At 43.0% G+C, this 25,578-nt stretch overlaps 1 protein-coding gene across 1 annotated transcript in view; it reads right to left on the bottom strand.

Annotated features, from left to right (window-relative positions):
* Window positions 1-25,578, bottom strand: part of LPAR1 (lysophosphatidic acid receptor 1) — a 63,584-nt gene that overhangs the window by 20,366 nt on the left and 17,640 nt on the right. The window contains exons 2-3 of the mRNA XM_053370603.1: window positions 20,925-21,081; window positions 12,996-13,743 (exon numbers count right to left, since the gene is read on the bottom strand). Of these exons, the coding sequence (XP_053226578.1) occupies window positions 12,996-13,743; window positions 20,925-20,984 (808 nt within the window). The 5' untranslated portion in view covers window positions 20,985-21,081. The remainder of the gene's footprint in view (window positions 1-12,995; window positions 13,744-20,924; window positions 21,082-25,578) is intronic.

Raw genomic sequence — 25,578 nt, 5'->3', positions numbered from 1 at the left:
GAGCCTTCGTCACCTCTGAAAGACAGCTGCTTTCCTGTGGTTCCATTAACACACAGTATTATCTTTATTTTTTAAAGCCAACAAAGCATCACACTGCCAGATAACACAGAATGCTCATGTCATGACCTAACCTTCCCTCACTCCAGTCAAATATTCACTTTAGCAATATACCACCTTTTTAAAAGTAAATAAGAGTTGAAGGCGGAGAGGAAAACATAAGCAGGAACTCGATCAGTTCTGACATATTCACTGTTAAGTTGTGGGTGAACATTTCAGACGATACAGCGATTCTTCAAACAGCTCTTCTTTATTCACAGGCCAGAACAGAACTGAACTGAGGAGCTCAGTCAGCCTGCTTATATAGAGCTCCAGAACTACATAACTGTAGCAACTTTCTAAAACTATCCAATCACTGAACGTCACTTTCGATCCTTCATTTGCATGCAAACTATCCAATCACTGAACGTCACTTTCGATCCTTCATTTGCATGCAAACTTTCCAATCACTGAACGTCACTTTCGATCCTTCATTTGCATAAATATCTACAGTATCCCCCTGCTGGCCCAGGGTGAGAACTTCAGTACATAACATTCACAATTCGTAAGTGGAGTGCCACAGGGATCTATCCTGGGCCCATTGTTGTCCAACGTCTTTGAAAATGACTTGGATCAAGGAATTGAGGGGGTGCTCATCCAATTTACAGATGATACCAAACTGGGAGGGTTGGCTAATGACAGAATCGGAATTCATGATGGCCTTAACTGATTGGAGAACTGGACCAAAATGAACAAAATGGATTTCAATGTGGACAAATGTAAGGTTCTACACTTAGGCAGGAATAACCAGCTGCAGAAACAGAAGATGGGAGGTCACCTGGCTTGCCAGGGGTACATGTGAGAAGGTTCTAGGGGTCTTGATAGACCACAAGCTTAACGTGAGTCAATGGAGTGTTGTAGCAGCAAAAAAGGCTAATGCTATTCCAGGAGGACCTTTGTGAAAGTAAGAGCTGTTTGACAGTGGAACAGATTCCCTCAGAAAGTGGTGGACTCTTTCACTGGAGGTTTCAGGCAGATGTTGGATCTGTCATGGATGCTTTAGTGGAGATTCCTGTATTGCAGGGGGTTGGACTAGATAATCCCCAGGATTATCAAGGGTTGACAAAATAGAAACAGACATCCAAATTTAAAGCTGCTGTAGTACTTTCCACTCAGTTGCAGCAGCACTTCTTGAAATTCTCTCCCTCCCCTTTTTTTTTATAAAGAGCAATTCACTGAACAGGTTTCCATGACCTCATATAGATACTTTACTGAAAATAAATACCTTCCACTAATCCTCATTGAGGCTATGAAAATGTAGCATTTCCTTGAGCTGTACAGCAAACAGAGAGTAAGGCCTGTATGGTGAAATGTCAGCTTCAATCTGCTATGACAGCAAAGGGTTCTTGCTTGTGGGGGGAGGTCGGAAGTGGGAAATAGTCAAAACTCCAGCATGCCTTGTTAAACTCTTTCCTATTGGAATCGCCCTTAGCTGATGCGTTGCACTGCTGGAATTACTGGGTCATCGAAAACAAAACTTTCTTTTTGTGGAGGAATGCAATAATGAAGGTGTCCCTGCACCATATTCAACACCTTAACTTGTAGCTTGTCAGGAATAAAGGTGCTTGTACTACTTTTCTCCTGTCAACCTAGCAGTTTGAAAGCACGCCAAAGTGCAAGTAGATAAATAGGTACCGCTCCGGCGGGAAGGTAAATGGCGTTTCCATGTGCTGCTCTGGTTCGCCAGAAGCGGCTTAGTCATGCTGGCCACATGACCCGGAAGCTGTAGGCTGGCTCCCTCAGCCAATAAAGCGAGATGAGCGCCGCAACCCCAGAGTCGGTCACGACTGGACCTAATGGTCAGGGGTCCCCTTTACCTTTACTTACTATACTTTTGGGCCAAAAAAGTAATTTTCTATAGCTTTGCATTGAATTAATTATTACTGTAAATCTCCTGTAAAGGTAAAGGTACCCCTGACCATTAGGTCTAGTCGCGGACGACTCTGGGGTTGCGGCGCTCATCTCGCTCTATAGGCCGAGGAAGCTGGCGTTTGTCCGCAGACAGCTTCCGGGTCATGTGGCCAGCATGACTAAGCCGCTTATGGTGAACTAGAGCAGCGCACGGAAATGCCGTTTACTTTCCCGCCAGAGTTGTACCTATTTATCTACTTGCGTTTTGACGTGCTTTCGAACTGCTAGGTGGGCAGGAGCTGGGACTGAACAACAGGAGCTCACCCTGTCACTGGGATTCTAAGCATTGACCTTCTGATCGGCAAGCCCAAGGCTCTGTTGTTTAGATCAAAGTGCCACCCGCGTCCCTTTACCTTCTTTTAATTGTTTTTTCCTTTACAAATATCAACATTAGCACTCATCACATTTTAAAATGGGCAATTTTTATAATATTTCTTCTAGTAACAACAGATATGGATTAACTGGATCTTGTACTTCATTGTTCCAACAAATGATAACCAAACTCATTTTTTTCTACAAATATTGTCATTCATTTTGCCTTCTTTTTCTCTAATTGTGCCTGTCAGCTTGACCATATATAGACAATTTCCCATACCTTAGAAATCCAAATGTCTCTAGATGGTGGTTTAGGTTTCCCCCCATGTTTTGACAAATTAGCATTCTAGCTGACATTAAATAAGACCACCTTTTCAAAATCTTCCTCAGATGTAGTAGCTCTAAGATAACCAAACAAAATGCCAACTTGATCCCATAACCAAGGATATTTCTTATTTCTTGTAAAACAGCTTGCCAAAAGGTCTTAATTATGGGACATTCCCATAACACATGATCTGTACTGGACGCTTTACATCTCCAACAATGATCGGTCCAAGTTGGATAAATTCTATTCAGTCTGGCTGGTATTAAATCCCACTGAGTGATGGTTTTACCAAGAAAAATCCTGAAGATTCTTACAGAAGGTAAATCATGGAGTATTTTTCCATATCCATTTTTCTACTGGTATTATTCTTAGAATGTCTGCCTGGTAACTGTTACTAAGCGTTTCTGATTCCGCAATGATTTTACAAATCTGTGCTAAAGTTCCTGGCAACTGATTTACACTTGTAATTAACAGTTCAAAAATTGTATAATTTATTACTAACCTGTATCTTCTTTTTAAGTTATTTAACATATGCTTTACTTGTAAATACTGGAGAAAACCAGCTGTTCTATTTGGTGGCATTTTGACTAATCAATCTTTCATTGAGGTTCTTTGTTTGACCAGCCTACTTTGCTTTCAGTTTCACAAGTGATTTCAAACTAAACTCTTAGGTGAATTATTGTTAACAATAATGATGATCAGGCAGCAATGAAAACAGGTAATATAAAATATAGGAGGAGACTAGGATACATGCTTTTTAACAGAACATGTGGGTATAAAACGAAGCTATTGTGCAAAGGAAGAAACCATCCTCCTTTCTCTCTCACTCACACACTTCAAAGTACTTGGAATACCCACTCTTAACAGGCATTCTTTCACTGCAGCTGTGCAAACAATGATCTGCTCCATTGGCCATTCAAAAACCCTTACAAAACCCAGTTATCTTCCAAAATCTCAAGGAACACCAACGCTGCTGTGTCAGAGGTCCTCTTGGGAGCCAAATTCAATAAGGTGAATCTTTTATTAAAGACAGTGGTCCCTGTCTAGCCAATGGGCACATATACATGTCTGTACAAAATTTATTCATGCGGCGCATTATTGCAATTGACTCAGTATTCATCTCATCATTTAAGTCGCTGTGTACAATTATTTATGGTGCGAAGCGTGTAGACAGAGACTCCCTCTCCCTTTCTTGCAGTACTGAACCTCAGATCGTCCACTGGAGCTGAAGAGTGATGAGATTCAGGACAGACAAAAGGCAGCATGCAGCGAAACTACAGAATTCAGTACCACAGGATGTGGTGGTGACTTGCTCATGCAAAGTAAAGCAGGAGAAGGCTATCAATGGTTAGTAGGATCAGAGGCAGCTTGCCTCAGTTACAAGCTGTTGGGAGACCACAATATGAGTGATGGCTATTGCCGATATGCCTTGCTTTGACCTTGTGTGGGGGAGGGGAGGTGTGGCCACCACCTGCCCCTCCATGCTTAAGGGTATTCCATTAAAGGAATCCGGGGGTGTTGATCTAGTCTGAAGCCCTGCTGGGGGGCTAAGGCCTTGACACGACCCTGACGGGAACACCAGGGGGAGCTTGAGTTGGTTCGCATCGACAGTCCCCCCCCCCCACCGGTGGCTTACCCTTACTGGGACTTCCTGCACAATGGGCAGGAGTCAGATATAGTCAGGTCCAATCAATGCCTAAGCCAATACCACTCACATTCTGTAATTTCAATACAGTGGCACCTCGGGTTAAGTACTTAATTCGTTCCGGAGGTCCGTACTTAACCTGAAACTGTTCTTAACCTGAAGCACCACTTTAGCTAATGGGGCCTCCTGCTGCCGCTGCGCCGTCGGAGCCCGATTTCTGTTCTTATCCTGAAGCAAAGTTCTTAACCTGAAGCACTATTTCTGGGTTAGTGGAGTCTGTAACCTGAAGCGTATGTAACCCGAGGTACCACTGTAAAGTTGTGGCCAAAATTTGCCCAATAACATAAACCTAATATCCGTGTCCTTGTGTGAGTTATTTCCAACGAGGGGGTGGCTGCGGGGTCTCGACACGCAACAATATGAGTGATGGCTATTGCCGATATGCCTTGCTTTTGGGCTCTCCATAGGTAGCTGGTTAGCTACTGTGGGAAAAAGAATGCTGGACTAGTGATAAGACAGCTTTCATTTTATGTTCATTGCTCCCAGTGCATAAGGGGACATTTATTAAATGGCCTAGTTTTCACATAACATTAAGCCATGGTTGATTAAGAAACCACAGGCTAGCCTCCAGATGATCAAACAAACCATAGCCTGTCTCTTCACAGCTTGATCTGCCTTCCAGCTGCTCTCACACCTTATAGTTTGGAGAACTTCTGGGGTGTGGTGGTCAAACAAACTATGGTTAAAGAAATGTGGATGGGTTTGTTCAAGCAGAATGCCAAGCCATACTTAAAACAAACCACAGTTTGTAAGGCAACAAGAAACTATGGCTTCAGATCATGGTTTATTGGCAGTAGACAAACCAAAGGTAGGTAGCTGTGTTGGTCTGTCATAATAAATAACAAAGATGAAAGATTTAAAAAAATATTGAAAGATGTTCCAGTAGCACCTTAAAGACCAACTAAGTATAAGCTTTCTAGGTATGAGCTTTCATGTGTATACATACTTCTTCAGATACTCTGAAGCAGAGGTTACTATAACCTTATAACTGTTGATGACTGTTGGTTCCACAGGGAAGGGCAAGGGATTTTTAAAGGGATAGATGATCAAAATTAGCTTTAGCATGTATAATGGGACATGAATCCAATCTCTCTATTCAGACCAGGTCTCTCCATAGTTTTTAGTTTGGTAATGAGTTGTAATTCAGCAACTTCTCTTTCAAGTGTATTTCTAAAATTCTTTTGCAATAAGACATCTACTTTAAGATCTTGTATAGAATGTCCTAGGAGACTGAAGTGTTCTCCTATTGGTTTTTCTGTTTTATGATTCCTGATGTCAGATTTATGTCCATTTATTCTTTGGCATAAGGTCTGTCTTGTTTGTCCAATATAGAGAGCTGAAGGGCACTGTTGGCATTTTGATAACATATAAAGTTGGAAGTAGATCACTTAAATAGGCCTGAGATGGTATGTTTGATGTTACTGGGGCCAATAATGAAGTTGTCCGGGTGTATGTGGCAGCAAAGTTGGCATCTAGATTTATTACAAAGTTAAGTATGTGGGAAGTGAGAACTGGACCATAAGAAGGCTGATCACCAAAGAATTGATACTTTTGAATTATGGTGCTGGAGGAGACGAGAGTCCCATGGACTGCAAGAAGATCAAACCTATCCATTCTTAAGGAAATCAGTCCTGAGTGCTCACTGGAGATCCTGAAACTGAGGCGCCAATACTTTGGCCACCTCATGAGAAGAGAAGACTCCCTGGAAAAGATGTTGGGAAAGATGGAGGGCACAAGGAGAAGGGGACGACAGAGGACAAGACGGTTGAACAGTGTTCTTGAAGCTACCAGCATGAGTTTGACCAAACTGCGGGAGGCAGTGGAAGACAGGAGTGCCTGGCGTGCTCTGGTCCATGGGGTCACGAAGAGTCGGACACGACTAAACGACTAAACAACAACAAGTATGTGGGCATGGTTGGCACATAATGCTAAGCCAGTTTAATAAACCATGGTTTAGTACTATGTGCAAACCAGGTGAAAACATTTGTTATAGGGGTGCCTCAGAAAATGCCCTCCCAATGACAACGGTTCCAACACTGTTCCAAAGTTTTTGTAATGTGTGATGTGGCCAGTCCACTGCAAATTTCCTCCATGCCCCGTTAGTGGCATGAGACAGAGCTGTGTTTAAGTGGCTCCTGGGCTGCCTAGCTAATGTACTGAGTGCATTTTTATTTGTCTTGGAAATTCCATAAAACTAAAAAAAAATATATAGTCTTTTAACACCTGAATCCTGGACAAATTTACTCAGAGGGACTTGGATCCAGGAAAGGATGCCTAGTATTTCAATCTGAAGCACAAGTAGACTGCACCAACAATGTTCCCGTAAGCTCACTTTTCTAAAGCACATTTCAGATTTAAAACTTTTCTGCTAGGCTTTGAATCAGTTCCTGACCAAGGTCCATTTTCATTCCTATGTATGCTATATAAATCAATTTCTATGTAAGCCCCAGAGCAAAGAGGCATGCTATGGAGAAGGAGTTTTATGTTCTCCATTACTTTAGCTATTTCAAAAGCAGCCTTGTTAAAAAGAGAAAAGGGCTCAAACTATGAAATCATTTCCTTCTGTTTAAAATATTTTACTCGGAGGGGGGGAAACACAAAAAGAACATGAATGGGGGGGCATCTCTTCTGTTTTGACTTTGCCCCAAGATTAAACATTTCAGCAATTCTGTGGGATGATGCAGTGTGCCAGCTCCCGACTGCTCCAGCCAGAGGTTCAAGTCATCTTAGTCATAAGTCAAAACAATGAACCCTCTTGTGAAACTCGATTGGATCCCACATCACTCATGCCACCAGGAGCAGATTTCCCCCCATCTGGAGAAGGGAAACCATCCTATTGGAGCAAAGCGAGGCTGCAAAAGAGATGGCAGGCACAATGTTAGGCATTTACTGGGCAGATAAACAAGATTCTCTTGTTTGGCCCTTCTGTGAATACAGAGGGGATGGATGAAAACGCTTTTCTGTTCATTGGAAAGATCCGTGCCCCCCACCCCCAATCAACTATACTAAAAAGGGAATTACTTCAGAGAGAGAGAAAGAGAAGTTGCCTGTATACAATGTGGGTTTAAATGGATTCACAGGCTCTTCAAAAACGAAAGCACTTAACCTCTGATCTTAAACTCGTTGCACAAAAGCACATCTCCATGACATGAGTGCAGCTTCCTTTTTGAAGAGCCACCATATTCTATACATGCAAGTGAAGATCATACAGTGGTACCTCGGGTTAAGAACTTAATTTGTTCTGGAGGTCCGTTCTTAAGCTGAAACTGTTCTTAACCTGAAGCACCACTTTAGCTAATGGGGCCTCCTGCTGCTGCCGCACCGCCGGAACACGAATTCTGTTCTCATCCTGAAGCAAAGTTCTTAACCTGAAGCACTATTTCTGGGTTAGCGGAGTCTGTAACCTGAAGCATATGTAACCTGAAGCGTATGTAACCCGAGGTACCACTGTATTTCGATTGTCGTTAGGACAATCTCCTCCTCTTTCAATATCCAAAAACTATTGTGATGGCTGAATGACTTGCAGCATCTCCCAATTATGTTCCTAGCTGTGTGAAGGGAGAACTCGCACACTTCTTCATTCTATCACATGTCTAAGGCATTCTTTGCCACACATTCATGCAACAGACATTAAAATGCCATTTATCCAGTAATCGGATTTGGTGTGTACCTAATTCTCCCAATATAAAAAGAGTTAAGGCAGCTCAAACTTTGTTTAAAAGCTAGTTGCGGGGACTTTTCCTTTAAAAGAACACAAATATTTATTTTCCCCCTTTCCTCCTTCACAGCAAGAGCCTTCATTTTGTCTCAGATAACAGATGCAACAACCAGGTGCTGGGGCAATGGAGAAGCCGGAATACTTCTCTCTCTCTCTCTCTCTCTCTCTCTCTCTCTCTCTCTCTCTCTCTCCACACAGTATTGTATACAAGGTTTACTGATGCATAAAGCCAAAAGTTTATTTGGAAAAATCCATGCAACATGCGGATAAACATTCAGTAATCTTTTCCACACGCATGTCTGAGAGCATATATTAGGCCTATTTAGCTTTTCCAAGACTAGGAAATACAGTCTTGGCAGAGACAGATCGCTAACATTGCCATTCATGCTGTACAGAAAGAAATGCCTGAGGTAGAATGCAGAATTTTCCACTCATTTGCTCTTTCAATGATGGCAGCTCTTTAAAAATGAGGGATAATTGGCAGCTTGACCTTCTACTCGGGAACTCCATTAAAACATTTCAGTTTGGAAGAACCCAATTGCTTGATAAGTTATGGAAGTCTAAATCTGAAAGTCCAAACAGAAAGTATTATGCTCCCACTTCTCTGAAGCCTACTAAACTGGTGATGAACACCATACAGCCATGCTTCTGACAAAAATAATGTATACTTGGGGTACTATTCAAATTTGTTAATTGTCTGAACAAAAACTACAGCTTTTGGTTGGCAGGCAGATATTGGGTAGCCAGTACAGTGGTACCTCAGATTAAGTACTTAATTCGTTCCGGAGATCCGTTCTTAACCTGAAACTGTTCTTAACCTGAAGCACCACTTTAGCTAATGGGGCCTCCTGCTGCCGCCGCACCACCGGAGCACAATTTCTGTTTTTATCCTGAAGCAAAGTTCTTAACCTGAAGCACTATTTCTGGGTTAGCGGAGTCTGTAACCTGAAGCGTATGTAACCCGAGGTACCACTGTACAATGTGGTGCTTAGAGTCCAGTTTCAGACTAGGACTGAGGAAGCCTAGTTAAAATTCCCACGCAGCCATAAAACTCACAGGGCTAGTCATAGTCTCTCAGTCTAACCCATGGGTAGGCAAACTAAGGCCCAGGGGTCGGATCTGGCCCAATCGCCTTCTAAATCCGGCCCATGGATGGTCCGGGAATCAGCGTGTTTTTACATGAGTAGAATGTGTCCTTTTATTTAAAATGCATCTCTATTTGTGTGGCATAGGAATTAGTTCATTCCCCCCATAAAAAATATAGTCCAGTCCCCCACAAGGTCTGAGGGGCAGTGGACCAGCCCCCTGCTGAAGAAGTTTGCTGACCCCTGGTCTAACCTATCTCACAGGACTGTGAGGATAAAATGGGAAAACCACATACAGCACCTTGAGTTCCTTGGAGGAAAGGTAAATGTTATGTACTGAAGTTCTCACCCTGGGCCAGCAGGGGGATACTGTAGATAGTTATGCAAATAAGGGATCGAAAGTGACGTTCAGTGATTGGATAGTTTTAGAAAATTGTTACAGTAACATTGTACTGGAGTTCTATATAAGCAGGCTGACTGAACCCTTCAGTTCAGTTCTGTCCTGGCCTGTGAATAAACAAGAGCTGTTTGAAGAATTGCTGTGTTGTCTGATTTGTTCACCCACAACTTAACAGTAAAGAATATAAACCTAATAATAAACAGTGCTATATTCAGATATGATGTGACAGATCTCAGTAGCTATTTATTCTCAATGTGTTCAGAACTCTGTAGAAGTGTTTACAAGTTTTTAATTATAAAATTGCTTAAGCTTTCGTAGAATTCTAAAAATATGGTCTCAGGAAACCATCAAACACATTTCTTTCTTCTCCTTATTAAAGAAAACTACCATATTGGCCTGAATATAACCCACACTATTTTCCAAAATTCCAACAGCGAAAAGTTTAAAAGCGGCTTATATCCATGACCTTATGCCACCGGCAAAGCGGCGTGGCTCCCCCTCCCCAGAGAGCAGCCTGGGGCAATGGTACTCAGTCCGCCCACCGCTCCCAAGCTTTCTCTAAGCCGTTGGAAAGAAGGAGGAAGGAAGCAGCCCAGGTATTGTCTTTTTTCTCTCCCCCCCCCCTTCAATTTAAAAGGTGCGACTTATTTGCAGGTACGGCTTATATTTGGGGCAATACGGTAATGTTTTTATTTTATATATTTAATAGTAATTATCACCTCTGAAAAACCAGGCAACCTCTTCTTGTAAGCCATCAAAACAACATTTGCACTTGGCATCCCCTGGTATTTGTGTAAAAGGTAAAGGTCCAGTCGTGACCAACTCTGGGGTTGCGGTGCTCATCTCGCTTTATTGGCCGAGGGAGCCGGCGTACAGCTTCCGGGTCATGTGGCCAGCATGACTAAGCTGCTTCTGGCGAACCAGAGCAGTGCACAGAAACGCCGTTTACCTTCCCGCCACAGTGGTACCTATTTATCTACTTGCACTTTGACGTGCTTTCAAACTGCTAGGTTGGCAGGAGCAGGGACTGAGCAACGGGAGCTCACCCCGTCGTGGGGATTCAAACCGCCGGCCTTCTGATCGGCAAGTCCTAGGCTCTGTGGTTTAACCCACAGTGCCACACGCTGTTTAAACATGCCACCCATGTTTGTGTAGTGCAGTCTTAAACATGCTTATTTAGGTCCCATCTGTGCTATGTAATGACTGCTTAAATTGGTATAATATTGCTTTAAGCATATAGTGCAGATGGGGCCTTAGATAACGGCCAGGTGGTGGCATTCACCTGACCCCAGGTTGTCTGTGTCACTTCTGCTTTCTGGGAGGTAGAGGGGCAAGGCGGTGGTGAGGTGCAGACGCACTAGCAAGAGTGCCAGACTGGCTCTGTTGGTGTCTTTGCAGTGTTGGCCTTGCCCCTGCACCTCCACCTTCAGGTAAGTGGAAGTGGTGCAACTGATGAGGGATCAGGTGAGTGTTGTGGCTGCACCATGCCATCCGCTACTTCTTAGAAGTAAGCAGTGCTTCTAAGTGCAGCACAATCCTGAACTTGTTTACTCAGAAGTTAATCCAGCTCAAATCAACAAGCCTTATACCTTAATAAGTGGAATTAATTTTTTCCCATTTGTGTTGATATTTATGTCCTGTCTTTCTATGCCAAAGGCAAAGTCAACTTAGTATCTCTCCTTGAAATTAGTTTTCACTCATAGTCAAACACCAATTCCTGAAAATCCTCTTCTTTAGTTTTAACTTCCAAGATTTTTAGTATAACAGCTGCCTAAGTTTCCTGTATTTCTTACAATATTGTTTGCAGATATGTTAAGGGGAAAAGAGGGATAATCTTCTTTTCTATAGCTAGCAAAGTTATTTTTAACAGCTTCATAAACAGAAGTACATCTCAGTCCCACAAACAATAGTTAGTAAAGTATAATGGACCATGATTAAATTCACATCCCTGTGCATGTAAACACTGGAGAGAGACTGTAAAATGAGGGCTGCTGCTGCTGAGAGCTATGTGTGTGTTTAAATATTTTGAAAGCCACAGCACGTGCTGGCTCCGGTCCTAACAATTACTATCAAAACAATGTAAGAATCATCACTGTTACTTAGTGAGGCTTAGTCGGGTATGACTAACATTAACATGCAAAGCCTTTGTTATATTTTCAGCAGGGGAAAATGAGCATTTCACTCCTATTAACTGCCTGAAGGTACATCCAGCTTTCAGAATGCAGTTATCTTCATACTGAACCAACAGAATAAAAGGATGCTGAATAAAAGCCAGCAAACCATCTGGCGCCAAGACATGCTAAACTGAACATGCTAGGCATTAACTATCAAACAAAAAGACCCAAATATAATATCTTCAGATAGTTATTTTGTTGTATACCATACCAGTGCCTTCTGGCGGTTCCCTCACTGCGAGAAGCCAAGTTACAGGGAACCAGGCAGAGGGCCTTTTTGGTAGTGGCACCCACCCTGTGGAACGCCCTCCTCCCACCAGATGTCAAAGAGAAAAACAACTACCAGACTTTTAGAAGACATCTGAAGGCAGCCCTGTTTAGGAAAGCTTTTAATGTTTAACAGACGATTGTATTTTAATATTTTGTTGGAAGCCGCCGAGAGTGGCTGGGGAAACCCAGCCAGATGGGTGGGGTATAAATAAATTATTATTATTATTATTATTATTATTATTAAACATGAAAGGGCTTTTTTATGCCTTAAAAGTTAAGTGTCCCTTCCAATGAGCAAGGAGGAAGCCAATGCAGTGAGCCTCCTTTCCACAGTACAGTGGTACCTCAGGTTAAGAACTTAATTTGTTCCGGCAGTCCGTTGTTAACCTGAAACAGTTCTTAACCTGAAGACCACTTTAGCTAATGAGGCCTCCTGCTGCCGCCGCGCCGCCGCCGCACAATTTCTGTTCTCATCCTGAAGCAAAGTTCTTTACCCGAGGTACTATTTCTGGGTTAGCGGAGTCTGTAACCTGAAGCGTCTGTAACCTGAGGTACCACTGTACTTTAGTAGCATCAATAGCTGGAGCTCATGTGGAAGGCCTTCCACAATTGCAGCGGCACTTCCACCTGCATGATAAATGCTGGATACAGCTGGGGTGCAGGACAGGGGGAAGTTAACTCTGTAACTTGTACAATTTAGAATGCTCTTGTTAAGTATTGATGAAAGTGATCTTATAAAAATAGGAATGCAAACTGAGCAAGTCATTCATCCCAGCAGTCTATGACTTAGAAGACTTAGGAGTAAACAGTCACAGAACAAGGCACAACTGAAATGTGTATTTTACATCATGAAATACTTTTAACACGCAGCATTTTCTTGAAATGCAACACAACAAGAGTATTGACGGGGAACGAGTCCTCCATCTTCTCAGCAAGGATTGAATGGTGTCCCATTGGGATGGCTGTGAGAAAAGAAAATCTGCCAAACGTACTCACCAAGCACAATGACCACAGTCTTCAGAAGACTCATCATGGTATCCCGATTCCTACGTGGTCCAGAACTGTGCCTAGACATTCTCATAGTCCTCTGGCGCACGTACCCAAAGATATGAGCATACAAGACCACCATGACTACAAAGGTGACCAGGTTGAAAATAGCCCAGAAGACCAAGTAAGAGTCACTATAGAGTGGTGCCATGTTGGAACAGTGGGCGAGGTCACAGATGCAATTCCAGCCCACACTTGGTATGGCGCCCATGACAATAGCCATAGTCCAGATGACAACAATTACCACCACCACGCGCCGATTGCTCATCCGGGTATGTAGCTGCATGCGGAACACTGTGATGTGCCTCTCAATGGCGATAGCCAGCAAGTTGGCAACAGAGGCGGTCAGGCTAGTGTCAATGAGACCCTGGCGAAGGAGCCAGGTGCTTACAGTCAGTCTTCTAGTGTTGGGTCCTGTGTTAAACATTAGGTAAAAATACGCCAGCCCTGCAAAGAAGTCCGCAGCAGCTAAGTTAGCCATTAGGTAATAAATAGGAAAGTGGAAACGCCTGTTGACGTAGATGGCCACCATAACTAAGAGGTTGGCTAGCATGATGAAGACACATACTGTAATCCCGAGGCCCATCACAAGCTTGCTCACAGTGTTCCATTCAGTGGCTAGGTACTTCCCACTTCTGTTGTAAAAGAAGGCAATGGTTTCGTTGTAGTAGCACTGGGGTTCGCTCATCACTGTAGACTGAAAAGAAGAAGACAGAGCAGAATTAGAAGTTAGGCTATGGAAGTACTGCAGTGCTAGAAAACTAAAGACCACAAGAACAGGCAATCAAAATCAAAGAACAAAACCAAAAAAACAAAACAAAAGCTTTAAAACTATGGTTATAAAAAAAGAACGTATGGAAAATGACATGTTGGTGGAGCTGAATCTGTCTAATTTAACAGGTGGTATAGTATATGTCAGATCTGCAGTCACTGGTATCCATTTCAAATTTACCAATTTTGTTCTAGATACTATTAATATATTTCCACAAGAAGTATATGCATTGAATAGGGATGCTGGTGAACCTATCTGGGCTCAGGTCTGGAAACAACGCCTTGCCTCCAAAAAAGAAAAAGGGAAAAAACTCAACACATTCCCAAGCCCCAAGTTATAATCTGAGCCAGAGAAGAATTCCCAGTTTCACGCCTACCCTCCACACCAGTCCATGCAATTCCCAACCCACCTTCCTCCATCCACTTTAAAGATAACTTACCAGGCTGCTGAAGGCGAGAGAACTGGTAGGGCAAGGGGGGAGAGATGCGGGGAGGTTTGCGTCACATAACTATGTGCCAGGACCAAAGACCTGGCGGACCAGATGGACCTTGGGAGAAGCTGCAGGAGATGGAGCTCATATGCCCAAGAGACTTTAATCTTGTCCTGGAGGGATAGATTCCTCTAATTCTCTCTCCCCATGTGCTTCTGCTTTCAGTGCCACTAAACTTGGCCAGTTATCCTTAACGAGAAGGGCAGTCCAGGGCATGGGACTTGTTTTGGAAATACTGTAGCTCAACTCATTTCTGAGCTGAACTGACATGAGGGAGAGGGAGGTTGCCCATCTTTAATAGTAACGTGTGGTATTGAACAAAAGTTACCTCTATGGTTAAAAAAATATGTAACCGATAAAAGCCTTTTGAGCTTAATTAATTTCCCACCTTGCTGTCTAGTCAGTGGTCAAATAGATTGCGTAAGAATTACAAGCCACTGGAAGAGAAAATTCAGCTACCGTATTTTTTGCTCTATAAGACGCACCAGACAATAAGATGCACCTAGTTTTTGGAGGAGGAAAACAAGAAAAAAAATATTCTGAATCCCAGAAGCCAGAACAGCAAGAGGGATATGGCTTCTGGGATAGCCTCTTGCTGTTCTGGTTTATGGGATAGCTGCGCGCAGCCTCTCCCGGGCAGGGGGATGAAGGCTCCCTCAAGAGCCGCACTCCCTTTAAAGCGCACGCGGAGCGTGTGTGCGGCTCATGGGGGCTTTTCCCCTAGGAGGGAGAAGGGCAGCCCTTCTTCCTCCTTGGGGAAAAGCCCCTAAGAGCCGCACACATGCTCTACACAGCTCTTTAAAGGGAGCGCTGAGCAGAGCCTCCAGCCTGCATTCGCTCCATAAGACGCACACAGATTTCCCCTTACTTTTTAGGAGGGGGAAAGTGCGTTTTATAGCGTGAAAAATACGGTAATTAGGTTTCACACCAGTACTGCATTAACTATCACTGCGCTACAAATGTTAAGACTTTTGTTAATAAACAGTTTTATTGTATTTTTCTATAGGTACAAAACAAGGAAAGCAACAACAAAATCAAAGGAGGGGAAACCTAAAAAAGATAAAGAACCAAACATCTCCTTAGGCATGCATGGTACAAAAGGATAGCAATGAATGAATAAAGTAGTTCAGATACATAGCACCCTCAGAATTAATGTGAGGAAAACAAAAAGTGTCCTGACAATTTAAATATATATCATTCCAGTTTATGCGGGGTAGCTTGTCCCGTACAAAGCTAAGGAACATCTTTTGATGAAATGGTTGCATGCTAGGGACGCGGGTGGCGCTGTGGGTTAAACCACAGAGCCTAGGACTTGCTGATCAGAAGGTCAGCGGTTTGAATCCCCGCCACGGAGTGAGCTCCCGTTGCTTAGTCCCTGCTCCTGCCAACCTAGCAGTTCAAAAGCATGTCACAGTGCAAGTAGATAAATAGGTACCGCTCTGGTGGTAAGGTGCACTGCTCTGGTTTTCCAGAAGTGGCTTAGTCATGCTGGTCACATGACCCGGAAGCTGTACGCCGGCTCCCTTGGCCAATAAAGTGAGATGAGCGCTGCAACCCCAGAGTTGGTCACGACTGGACCTAACGGTCAGGGGTCCCTTTACCTTTACTATCAGTTAGCGAACTCCAAGTTTCCTTGCAGAATTATAGTTCTAAGGCTTCTTTAAGAAAAGGGAACAACTGCTAAACTAGTTTTGTCTGTAATGTAATTGTGCCTTCTAGTGTGGCCATATGTATGCATGCTGTAAGTAATTAAGAGAATGCAATGTGTAATATATGTCTTCTAGCAGGATTACACCTAAGAACATCAGTGGATTTCAGTTTCTAGCTAAAAGACTATGTGGAACTAGCAAGTCTGAAAACTATTCAGTGGAAATCTTACAGGAGCTGAAAAGTCAACAGGAGTATGCAATCTATCACTGCCTCTGTAATAGACTAAGTTATTTGAAAGGCTTCAGCTAAGAATATCCCAGCACAAAATATTGCCTACTTTTTTCAAAGTTAATTACATTTGTACCTTGGAAGTCGAATGGAATCCGTTCCGGAAGTCCGTTTGACTTCCAAAACATTCAGAAACCAAAACCTTGGAAGCTTCCGAAAATCGTCCGGAAACCAGAACGCTCACTTCTGGGCTTCCATCATTCAGGAGCCAGTTTGTTCAAGATCCAAGGTATGACTGTATAAGCAACAATTTTTATTCCGAGACAATGCTGTGAACAGATCCTGATTAAAGGATGCAATTCACTGGGTTTGCTACTCTCGGCTGTGTCACCTATTTATGGGTGGTATTTAAAGGGGGGGGGACCCTATTACTTAGGTGCAGAAAACGTAAATTCTCAAGCCTGCTTGCTCTATCCAGCTGCATGACAGTAAACCTTACACTGTATAGACCGTGGGCAGAGGCAACATGAAAATTTCATTTTATGGAATCCATGCTGTTCTCTTCTGCTCACGCTGTCCATTAATGTTTGTTTATCTTTTGCACCAACTATCTATCTCCATTATCCTCTGGTTCTCTTCATTCATTCCATTCGCATAATAAATTTGTGTATATTTATATTTAGACATTTTTAAAGTACCAGAACATACCACTTTCAGTCATTTCGACTATTTATATCCCCCGCTTTTGGTTTTGCAAGGACAAAGAAGATTTGCACTGTAATGGGCTGGGAGTCAAACACTTCTGTCCTTGGCAAATATGTACTGAGTTGTATGTCCCCTATATTGCCTGGCTTACTTCAAGTGCTGAAAAGTCACAATAACCTAACAAATAAATAAATAGGAATGAAGAGCTGTAGTATGAGAAAATTGGATTGTGGTTTCCTGTTCTTCTGATAAGCTTTAAAAACTTGCTACTGTTCCTAAATTTTGGTTCAAAGCAAATGGTATGCTAGGTTGGATTTCAGTAGAAATATATTTTTAAACCTTGAACATTGTGAGATAGGGACTTTTTCTTCTTTGTGAAAGGAATTTAAAAATAAACAAACTCTAAATACAGTCTATTCAATAAAATATAAGATACACAAACTGTAATTTATTTTAAGAAAATAACAATATGCCAAATAAGATTCCATTATCCTTCAGTCATTGATCCAGCCAGCTACTATTCCAAAGCAGTCAACAACTGCAAGCAAACAGTTCTTCCAGCTAAAGTATTATGTAAAATATGGCCACAGATTTGAACTCCAAGCAGAAGGCATTTTAAGACACCATCTTCTTGATTCTATGTTTACTTGTTTTATAAAAAGCAAACCAACTATTCGCCTTTGAAGGAAGTTCTGGTTTCAACATCTTGGTGTTTGAATCTTGTCTTGCACCTCCTTGCTAGTATTTTAGAAAGCAGAATATTATTGTTCCTATCTTCAAGGACGAAAGGAAAAGTTCAAGAAAATCCCATTATCTATTTTCTCCTATTTGCATTTTAGTTTGAAACCTGAGTATATAATATGCAGCAACTGTCGAAGAAAGTTATATGAGCTGGACAGTTGTGTGTGACAGAGCAGCTTGTCCAAAGTGTGCATTACCAAAAAGGGATTTTTAGCAACTGGGAGTCCGTGGAAACAACTGTGTGTCAAGGAGGTCAGAGACCTCTTTGGAAGCTATGATTACAAACCATAAGAGACCCTGTTGGAAGCTATGATTACAAACCTCCACAGACTGCCAGGAAAAAACCAAATAGGGTGTTGACCTTCCTTACTATTTATTCATTGTCAAATTACTACAAAGGAACAACAAAATGAAAATAGCTTGCGAGAAGGAGAGAAATAGAACATACACAAGGAAGTCATATTGTCCTTAACCCTCAAATGGCTTTTTTCTTGAGAAAGAGTGACGGAATAGCCTAAACTCAAAGTGCCACATTCCCTAAGGGCTACTTCCAGTATTTTATCACTGTCATTTATACAAATAACATAGCACACTCTTTCATCAGGGTTGACATTGTGTTAAGCTGAATCCAGGGCCAGCATACAAAAATAGTGGTGGCCAAGACAGTTATGACCCACACGACACACACTCCCAAGGAATTTATGGAATCAGCAGAAACCCTACTGTGCTTTTCTGGGTTACTCCACCTCTTGCCCTCCCTCCTGCCACACTTCCTTTTCTGCTGTGGTGTCAGAAGGCCAAGCATGGGTCTCATTCCCTTAGAGGCGGGACAGCCCTGTCACACTGATTCAAACCAGAAAAAAACAACAACGCACTGCCTATTCTGGCCTTATATAATCAAGCTATGATTTTTAAACGTGGTTAGCATTCTCAAACTCACAGTCTCCAACTATGTAATAAAACATGCTAACTATTATTCTGTGTATATTATTATATATTATTCTGAGAGCCAGTGTGGTGTAGTGGTTAGAGCGGTGGACTCATAATCTGGTGAACTGGGTTCGATTCCCCGCTCCTCCACATGAAGCTGCTGGGTGACCTTGGGCCAGTCACACTTCTCTGAAGTCTCTCAGCCCCACTCACCTCACAGAGTGTTTGTTGTGGGGGAGGAAGGGAAAGGAGAATGTTAGCCGCTTTGAGACTCCTTTGGGTAGTGATAAAGCAGGATATCAAATCCAAATTCCTCCTCCTGTGAATTGTTCAGCAAACAGCAAGAGAGAAGTCCATGCCCCACACAACTGGCTTGTGGGGGCGTGGGGAACCTGTAGAACCTCCAGAACAGCAAGTGGGGGAGGTATAACAACAACAACAACTTATTATTTGTACCCCACCCATCTGGCTGAGTTTCCCCAGCCACTCTGGGCGGCTTCCAACAAAGATTAAAAATGCATTAAAATGTCACACATTAAAAAACTTCCCTGAACAGGGCTGCCTTCAGATGTCTTCTAAATGTCGGGTAGTTATTTATCTCTTTGACATCTGATGGGAGGGCGTTCCACAGGGCGGGCGCCACCACCGAGAAGGCCTTCTGCCTGGTTCCCTGTAGCTTTGATTCTTGCAGCGAGTTAACCGCCAGAAGGCCCTCAGCGCTGGACCTCAGCGTCCGGGCAGAACGATGGTGGTGAAGACGCTCCTTCAGATATACTGGGCCGAGGCAGTTTAGGGCTTTAAAGGTCAACACCAGCACTTTGAATTGTGCTCGGAAATGTACTGGGAGCTAATGTAGGCAAGATTGTTCTGAAATGCTTGTGCAGTGGAGGTGTTCAAAACAGTGCAAAGTTGAGTAGATCTGCACATCACATTTAACCACAGTTTATTTTAAACATTTGCTCTTCTTCATCTTCAGAGAAACAAACCACAAATAATGAGAAGGCCTTCTTGTAGTTTGTTTCCTCTGGTACACCAGGAGTAGGGGTGGAGCAGCTTATTTTAAATTATGGTTTAAAGTGATGTGCAAGTGGGTTTTTCAATGCTGCCTGGTTTTTACAGACATACACTCCTCAGTATGAAATACCATAACACTCAGATGGTAATGAACAATCAACTTGTGAAACTCATGGAATGGCAGAAAAAGTAAGCAAAGCTATTATCCAGACCCCATTAAGTTATATTTCCTTTGGACAGGAGACAGAAGGTTTTAGGGGGCATGATCACACCACTCAACTTTTTACTTTAAAAAAAATCTTGGCAGTATACTAGACTCTTGCAAACATAGATGACATTCAACTAAGGTTTACTTGCTTTGATGAACCTTCCTAGGGGAAAAAAATATGTAAACAGCATATACAACTAAGTAAACAGAAATCTGAAGCCTTGGAAAAAATGGGTTTTCTATCAGTGACCCACTGAGGTCAGGTCAGGCAAGGAGACCACAATTTCATTATAGCCTTAGTGTTCAATATATGCATTACGTGCTAACTATTCCACATCATGAAGGGGAAAATACTTGGCATTCTATAAAGCATTGCTTTTAGAGGCTGCCCTGGTTGTTTCAATTTGTTTGCTTTTCACATATTTTCCATCTTATCTTAAGCCACTACAATTCATCTTCATGTAACTTTGGAAGGTTAATCATTTGGGGGTGGGGGTGGGGTTTGACGGGAATGAATATAAAGTGCAATTACTCTGCTGACAAGCATATTCTGTAACAGGCATACCAAAAGTGAAAAAATGCTGTCAGAGGATTACTTCTCAGGATACACTACTCCTTAGCAATAACATGCACTGTCTACACATTACAGAATTTCACGAACATCTTTATCAGTTTACAGTTTATCGACTGTACATTTTACAGTGACAGTTTATCAACATCTTGGATATATGTTTTACTTCAAAATCATCTGAGAAAGGCTTCCCTCATTTTGTCCTTTAAGAATGGCTATAGACATTTCACAAAGCTATATCTGTGTTGGCTTCTAGCCAATTTACCTCCTGTACTGCAAAACCAGATATGGTCCTACCTATACTACATTTGCAAAATGTTAGCTGAATTAAGTTAAGTCCCACCCCCAAAAAACACCTCAGAAACCTTATCAGCGGTGGTAGCTAGAAAAACCTTAAAATATGTCACAGCTTGGGGTCCTTTTCAGCTGACCAACTGTCAACTATCGCCATTTAGTATGGTACATGATTGTTTTACAATGAGAGCTTAGAAATGTAAGCTTGACAATTGCACAGACATAAAAATTTAGCAGCAGAGCTTAGTAAAAATCTTGTAACTGTTTCTGCTTACCTCAGTTAGCTGTGGTTGTGTGATCACAGAAAAGGGAACTTCGGCTGAAGGGTCTGCCATGTTTAGTGGTCTGTTAAACCCCTTCCTTTCACGTATCAGATGTTTAAATAAAGTCTTGAGATTCTGAGTCAGTTCTCAATCATGCTGACATTTGGGCCTAGAAGACAGAAAACACATTTTAGAACCTTAGAAAAGTCAAAAGAAATTACGTACTAGGTGGATTAACGCGACAAACCTGTGTGAATAATCATTTACCCAAAAAACAACAACCTAAAACTAAACAAAATACCATTTTTTAAACATAAAACAAGAAAGTTGAACATAAAAAGACCAAGTGCTACTTCCAACAGCTGTTTTCACCCAACATACACAGCAATACATTATTTCACACAAGGAGAAAACCTACATAGATTTCAGAAATCCTTAAAAGATGCATATTCAAGAGAAATCCTTAAAAGATGCATATTCAAGTTAGATTTCAGAAAACCTTTAATGTGCTAAAACTCCAGTTAAGCAAAGCTGTAACTGCAAAGGATCTTAAGTGTTTTGAGATCCCAAGTACAGTATGCCCCAACTTACGCTGGGTTTACATTCTGGGGAGTGCGCCTAAAGCCTAATCCACATACTGTATAGTCAAAACACATTGGGTTCAGTGGGAGGTGGGCCTGCCAAAGTCCTTCTCCTCCTGGGACGCTCGCTCCCTTTCTCTTTCTCTTTCTCTTTCTCTCTTTTTTTGCTAAGTGCATAGAGCTAAATATGCGTAATTTGCAGGCTTTCTGTATACAAATTTGCAATTGCAAAGTATATCGCAGAATTGGGTGGTGCGTGTACCAGCACCAGTGTAGGATACAAACTATCCCTTCGATTTTGTACTGCAGCCACTGCACCTCAGCTCATATTTGACACAGCTATATTTATGAAAATCTTTAGATATTTATATGCAAGTAAAGTTTATGTTTTCGTTTTAGCCAACTGAAAAATCCTGGGTATTGAAATGGGTCTTGCTTCTTTGAGCTACAAAAGTGCTGAACTCTGTATGCTCTCCTGGCATCCTTCTGGACCGTCTAGAGGAGCTGGAAGCAATGTTATGCAGTGGTTCCGCTCCTTCCTCCTGGGCCATGTCCAGAAAGTGGTGTTGGGGGATGAGTGTTCGGACCCCGGGTCTCTCACTTGTGGGGTGCCTCAGGGCTCCGTCCTCTCCCCCATGCTTTTTAACATCTACATGAAGCTGCTGGGAGAGCCCACCAGTATGGAGCTGATACCCGACTCTACCTCTCCTTCAAATCAGAACCAGTGAAGGCGGTGAATGTCCTGTGTGAGTGTCTGGATGTGGTTGGCAGATGGATGGTGGCTAACAGACTGAGGTTGAGTCCTGACAAGACAGAAGTAATGTTCTTGGAGGACAGAGGGTGGGCAGGTATGGGGGACTCCCTGGTCCTGGGTGGGGTAACTGTGCCCTTGAAAGACCAGATGCACAGCCCGGGAGTCAATTTGGACTCACAGCTGTCCATGGAGGCACAGGTCAATTCTGTGTCCAGGTCAGCTGTTTACCAGCTCCATCTGGTACACAGGCTGAGACCCTACCTGCCCGCAGACTGTCTCACCAGAGTGGTGCATGCTCTAGTTATCTCCTGCTTGGACTACTGCAATGCGGTCTACATGGGGCTACCTTTGAAGGTGACTCGGAAACTACAACTAATCCAGAATGCGGCAGCTAGACTGGTGACTTCCGCTGGGATCATATAACACCGGTCCTAAAGGATCTTCACTGGCTCCCAGTACGTTTCCAAGCGCAATTCAAAGTGTTGGTGCTGATCTTTAAGGCCTTAAATTGCCTCGGCCCAGTATGCCTGAAGGAGAGTCTCTACCCCCATTGTTCTTCGTTCAAGGGTCTTCTGCTGGTTCCCTCACTATGAGAAGCAAAGTTACAGGGAACCAGGCAGAGGGCCTTCTCGGTGGTGGCACCCTGCCTGTGGAACACCCTCCCATCAGATGTCAAGGAGATGAGTAACTATATAACTTTTAGAAGACATCTGAGGGCAGTTCTGCATAGGGAAGCCTTTTACAGTGGTACCTCGGGTTACAGACACTTCAGGTTACAGACGCTTCAGGTTGTAGACTCTGCTAACCCAGAAATAGTGCCTCGGGTTAAGAACTTTACCTCAGGATGAGAACAGAAATCGCGGCAGCATGGCGGCGGCGGGAGGCCCTATTAGCTAAAGTGGGACCTCAGGTTCAGAACAGTTTCAGGTTAAGAATGGACCTCCGGAATGAATTAAGTACTTAACCCGAGGTACCACTGTACAGTGGGTGCAATGAAACCAACTTGCACTCTCTCTCTCTCTCTCTCTCTCTCACACACACACACACACACACATCTCAGTGCTCCAAGCCACAATCTGAATGATCATCTGACTTCAGTTTGTATCTAAAGATTCCACAAAGTATCTTCCAAAGTAAAGGATTTTAGACAATCAAGTATTTTTCAGTTGAGATTGTCTGAGTTGCAAAGCTCAATAGCTCACTGGCATTAGAGAACTTACCCAAGTCTATTGAAACCGAGCTACATATCACTTCAGTGAAGATTGCTAACAGGTTTCATGTAACGGCTGCAAAATGTGCAGATACAAATGCATGGAACTTAATTCCATGACAGCTGACAAATTCTTCAGCGAAAGTGAGCTCCTGCAACAACCTTTTGCAGGGTATTCCCAAGCCCCAACAGAACGCTCCTGTTCAGGACACCAGACAGCCTTGAACAGAAGCTTTGTACTACTGTACTATTTATGGCTTGCAGAGAGCATTTTTTTCTTTCCACTATTTCTGTGCTGTTCAATAAAATGTTAAATGTGTTGGTATCAGAGCTTGCTTTCACCCTTCACTCAGCGCAAGCACTTTATTTCTCTATAGTAAGTGGGGGAGCATAGGGTGATTTTTAAAAAAAACCTCACGCCCTCAATTTCCTCCTTTGTCCTTTTCTTAAAATGACACTTAACACATTCTGTGTCTCAGCTGCCCTCAAACACAGACTTTATTGCTAGACTTGCGCAATCTGCTGACTTCTTGAAATATACTCAGAGTCGAGAAATTTCTCTTTAGATAAACATACCCAGATTCAGTTCCTTCCTAGCACTATGTTACTGATGCTCAGGCAATGCTAGTTTATTACCCAGGACATTCTTTCCTCTGATTTGTTGTTGTTTTAAAAAATGTTGAGAACTTCCCATACTGATTATATACGGGCATTAGCCCATTAGATAGATAAGTGGTATTTGCCATGGTGCTCATAGTACAGATTGATTAGCACCAAGAAGGGTCCTTTCTTTAAATATCTTTCTAGCATTACTAGCTGGGACGCGGGTGGCGCTGTGGGTTAAACCACAGAGCCTAGGACTTGCTGATCAGAAGGTCGGCGGTTCGAATCCCCGCAACGGTGTGAGCTCCGGTTGCTCGGTCCCTGCTCCTGCCAACCTAGCAGTTCGAAAGCACGTCAAAGTGCAAGTAGATAAATAGGTACCACTCCGGTGGGAAGGTAAACGGCATTTCTGTGCATGGCTCTGATTCGCCAGAAGTGGCTTAGTCATGCTGGCCACATGACCCGGAAGCTGTACGCCGGCTCCCTCGGCCAATAAAGCGAGATGAGTGCCGCAACCCCAGAGTTGGTCACAACTGGACCTAATGGTCAGGGGTCCCTTTAGCATTACTAGTGATGCCCAGTGAGAGCCCTGCTTTTCTGAGTCAGATTTAAACACAAATCAACAATCTTAAGCATCACATGCCATGGTGGAATCTACTTCCGCCTCCTTCTAACACACGGTTGTTATAACGCATTTTCTTCAGAGTCTTACACACTTCCCAATATTCCATGAGCAAGGAAATTTTTTCAGCCTGAAGGCTATATTCCCTCATGGAAAATCTTTTGGGGGGGGCAGGGCCAAAAGCAACATTGGGCAGAGCAATAGATCCAACTCTTGCCTTTGTAGTTGGCTATAAGTGAGAGCTGGAGCATAAAGAAGGCTGATCGCTGAAGAATTAATGCTTTTGGATTATGGCGCTAGAGGAGACTCTTGAACGTCCCATGGACTGCAAGAAGATCAAACCTATCCATTCTGGAGGAAATCAGCCCTGAGTGCTCACTGGAAGGACAGATCGTGAAGCTGAGGCTCCAATACTTTGGCCACCTCATGAGAAGAGAAGACTCCCTAGAAAAGACCCTGATGCTGGGAAAGATTGAGGGCACAAGGAGAAGGGGACGACAGAGGACGAGATGGTTGGACAGTGTTCTCGAAGCTACCAACATGAGTTTGACCAAACTGTGGGAGGCAGTGGGAAGACAGGAGTGCCTGGCGTGCTCTGGTCCATGGGGTCACAAAGAGTCGGACACAACTAAATGAGTAAACAACAACAACAACAATATTCTAGCCACACACACACACACAATGTAGAGGTTTCAATTCTCCATCTAGCAAAGTGAGAAGCATTGTCAAGAGTTCAAGGCCACATTTCAGCAAAAAATGCTCAAGAATGATGAAGAGCAGGGCCAGTAAGGGCTATGGCCTGAGAAGAGGGTCAAACAGGAGACTGTAGGGCTACATTCATCCCCCAGGCCTGAGGTTCCCAATCCGTCATTCTTCTTCAAAGGTGCATTATTTAT

The sequence above is a fragment of the Podarcis raffonei genome, chromosome 17 (genome assembly GCF_027172205.1).
Source record: "Podarcis raffonei isolate rPodRaf1 chromosome 17, rPodRaf1.pri, whole genome shotgun sequence".
Classification (NCBI taxonomy): Eukaryota; Metazoa; Chordata; class Lepidosauria; order Squamata; family Lacertidae; genus Podarcis; species Podarcis raffonei.
The sequence above is the reverse complement of the archived record's forward strand: the minus strand, read 5'-3'. Positions and strand labels throughout refer to the sequence as shown.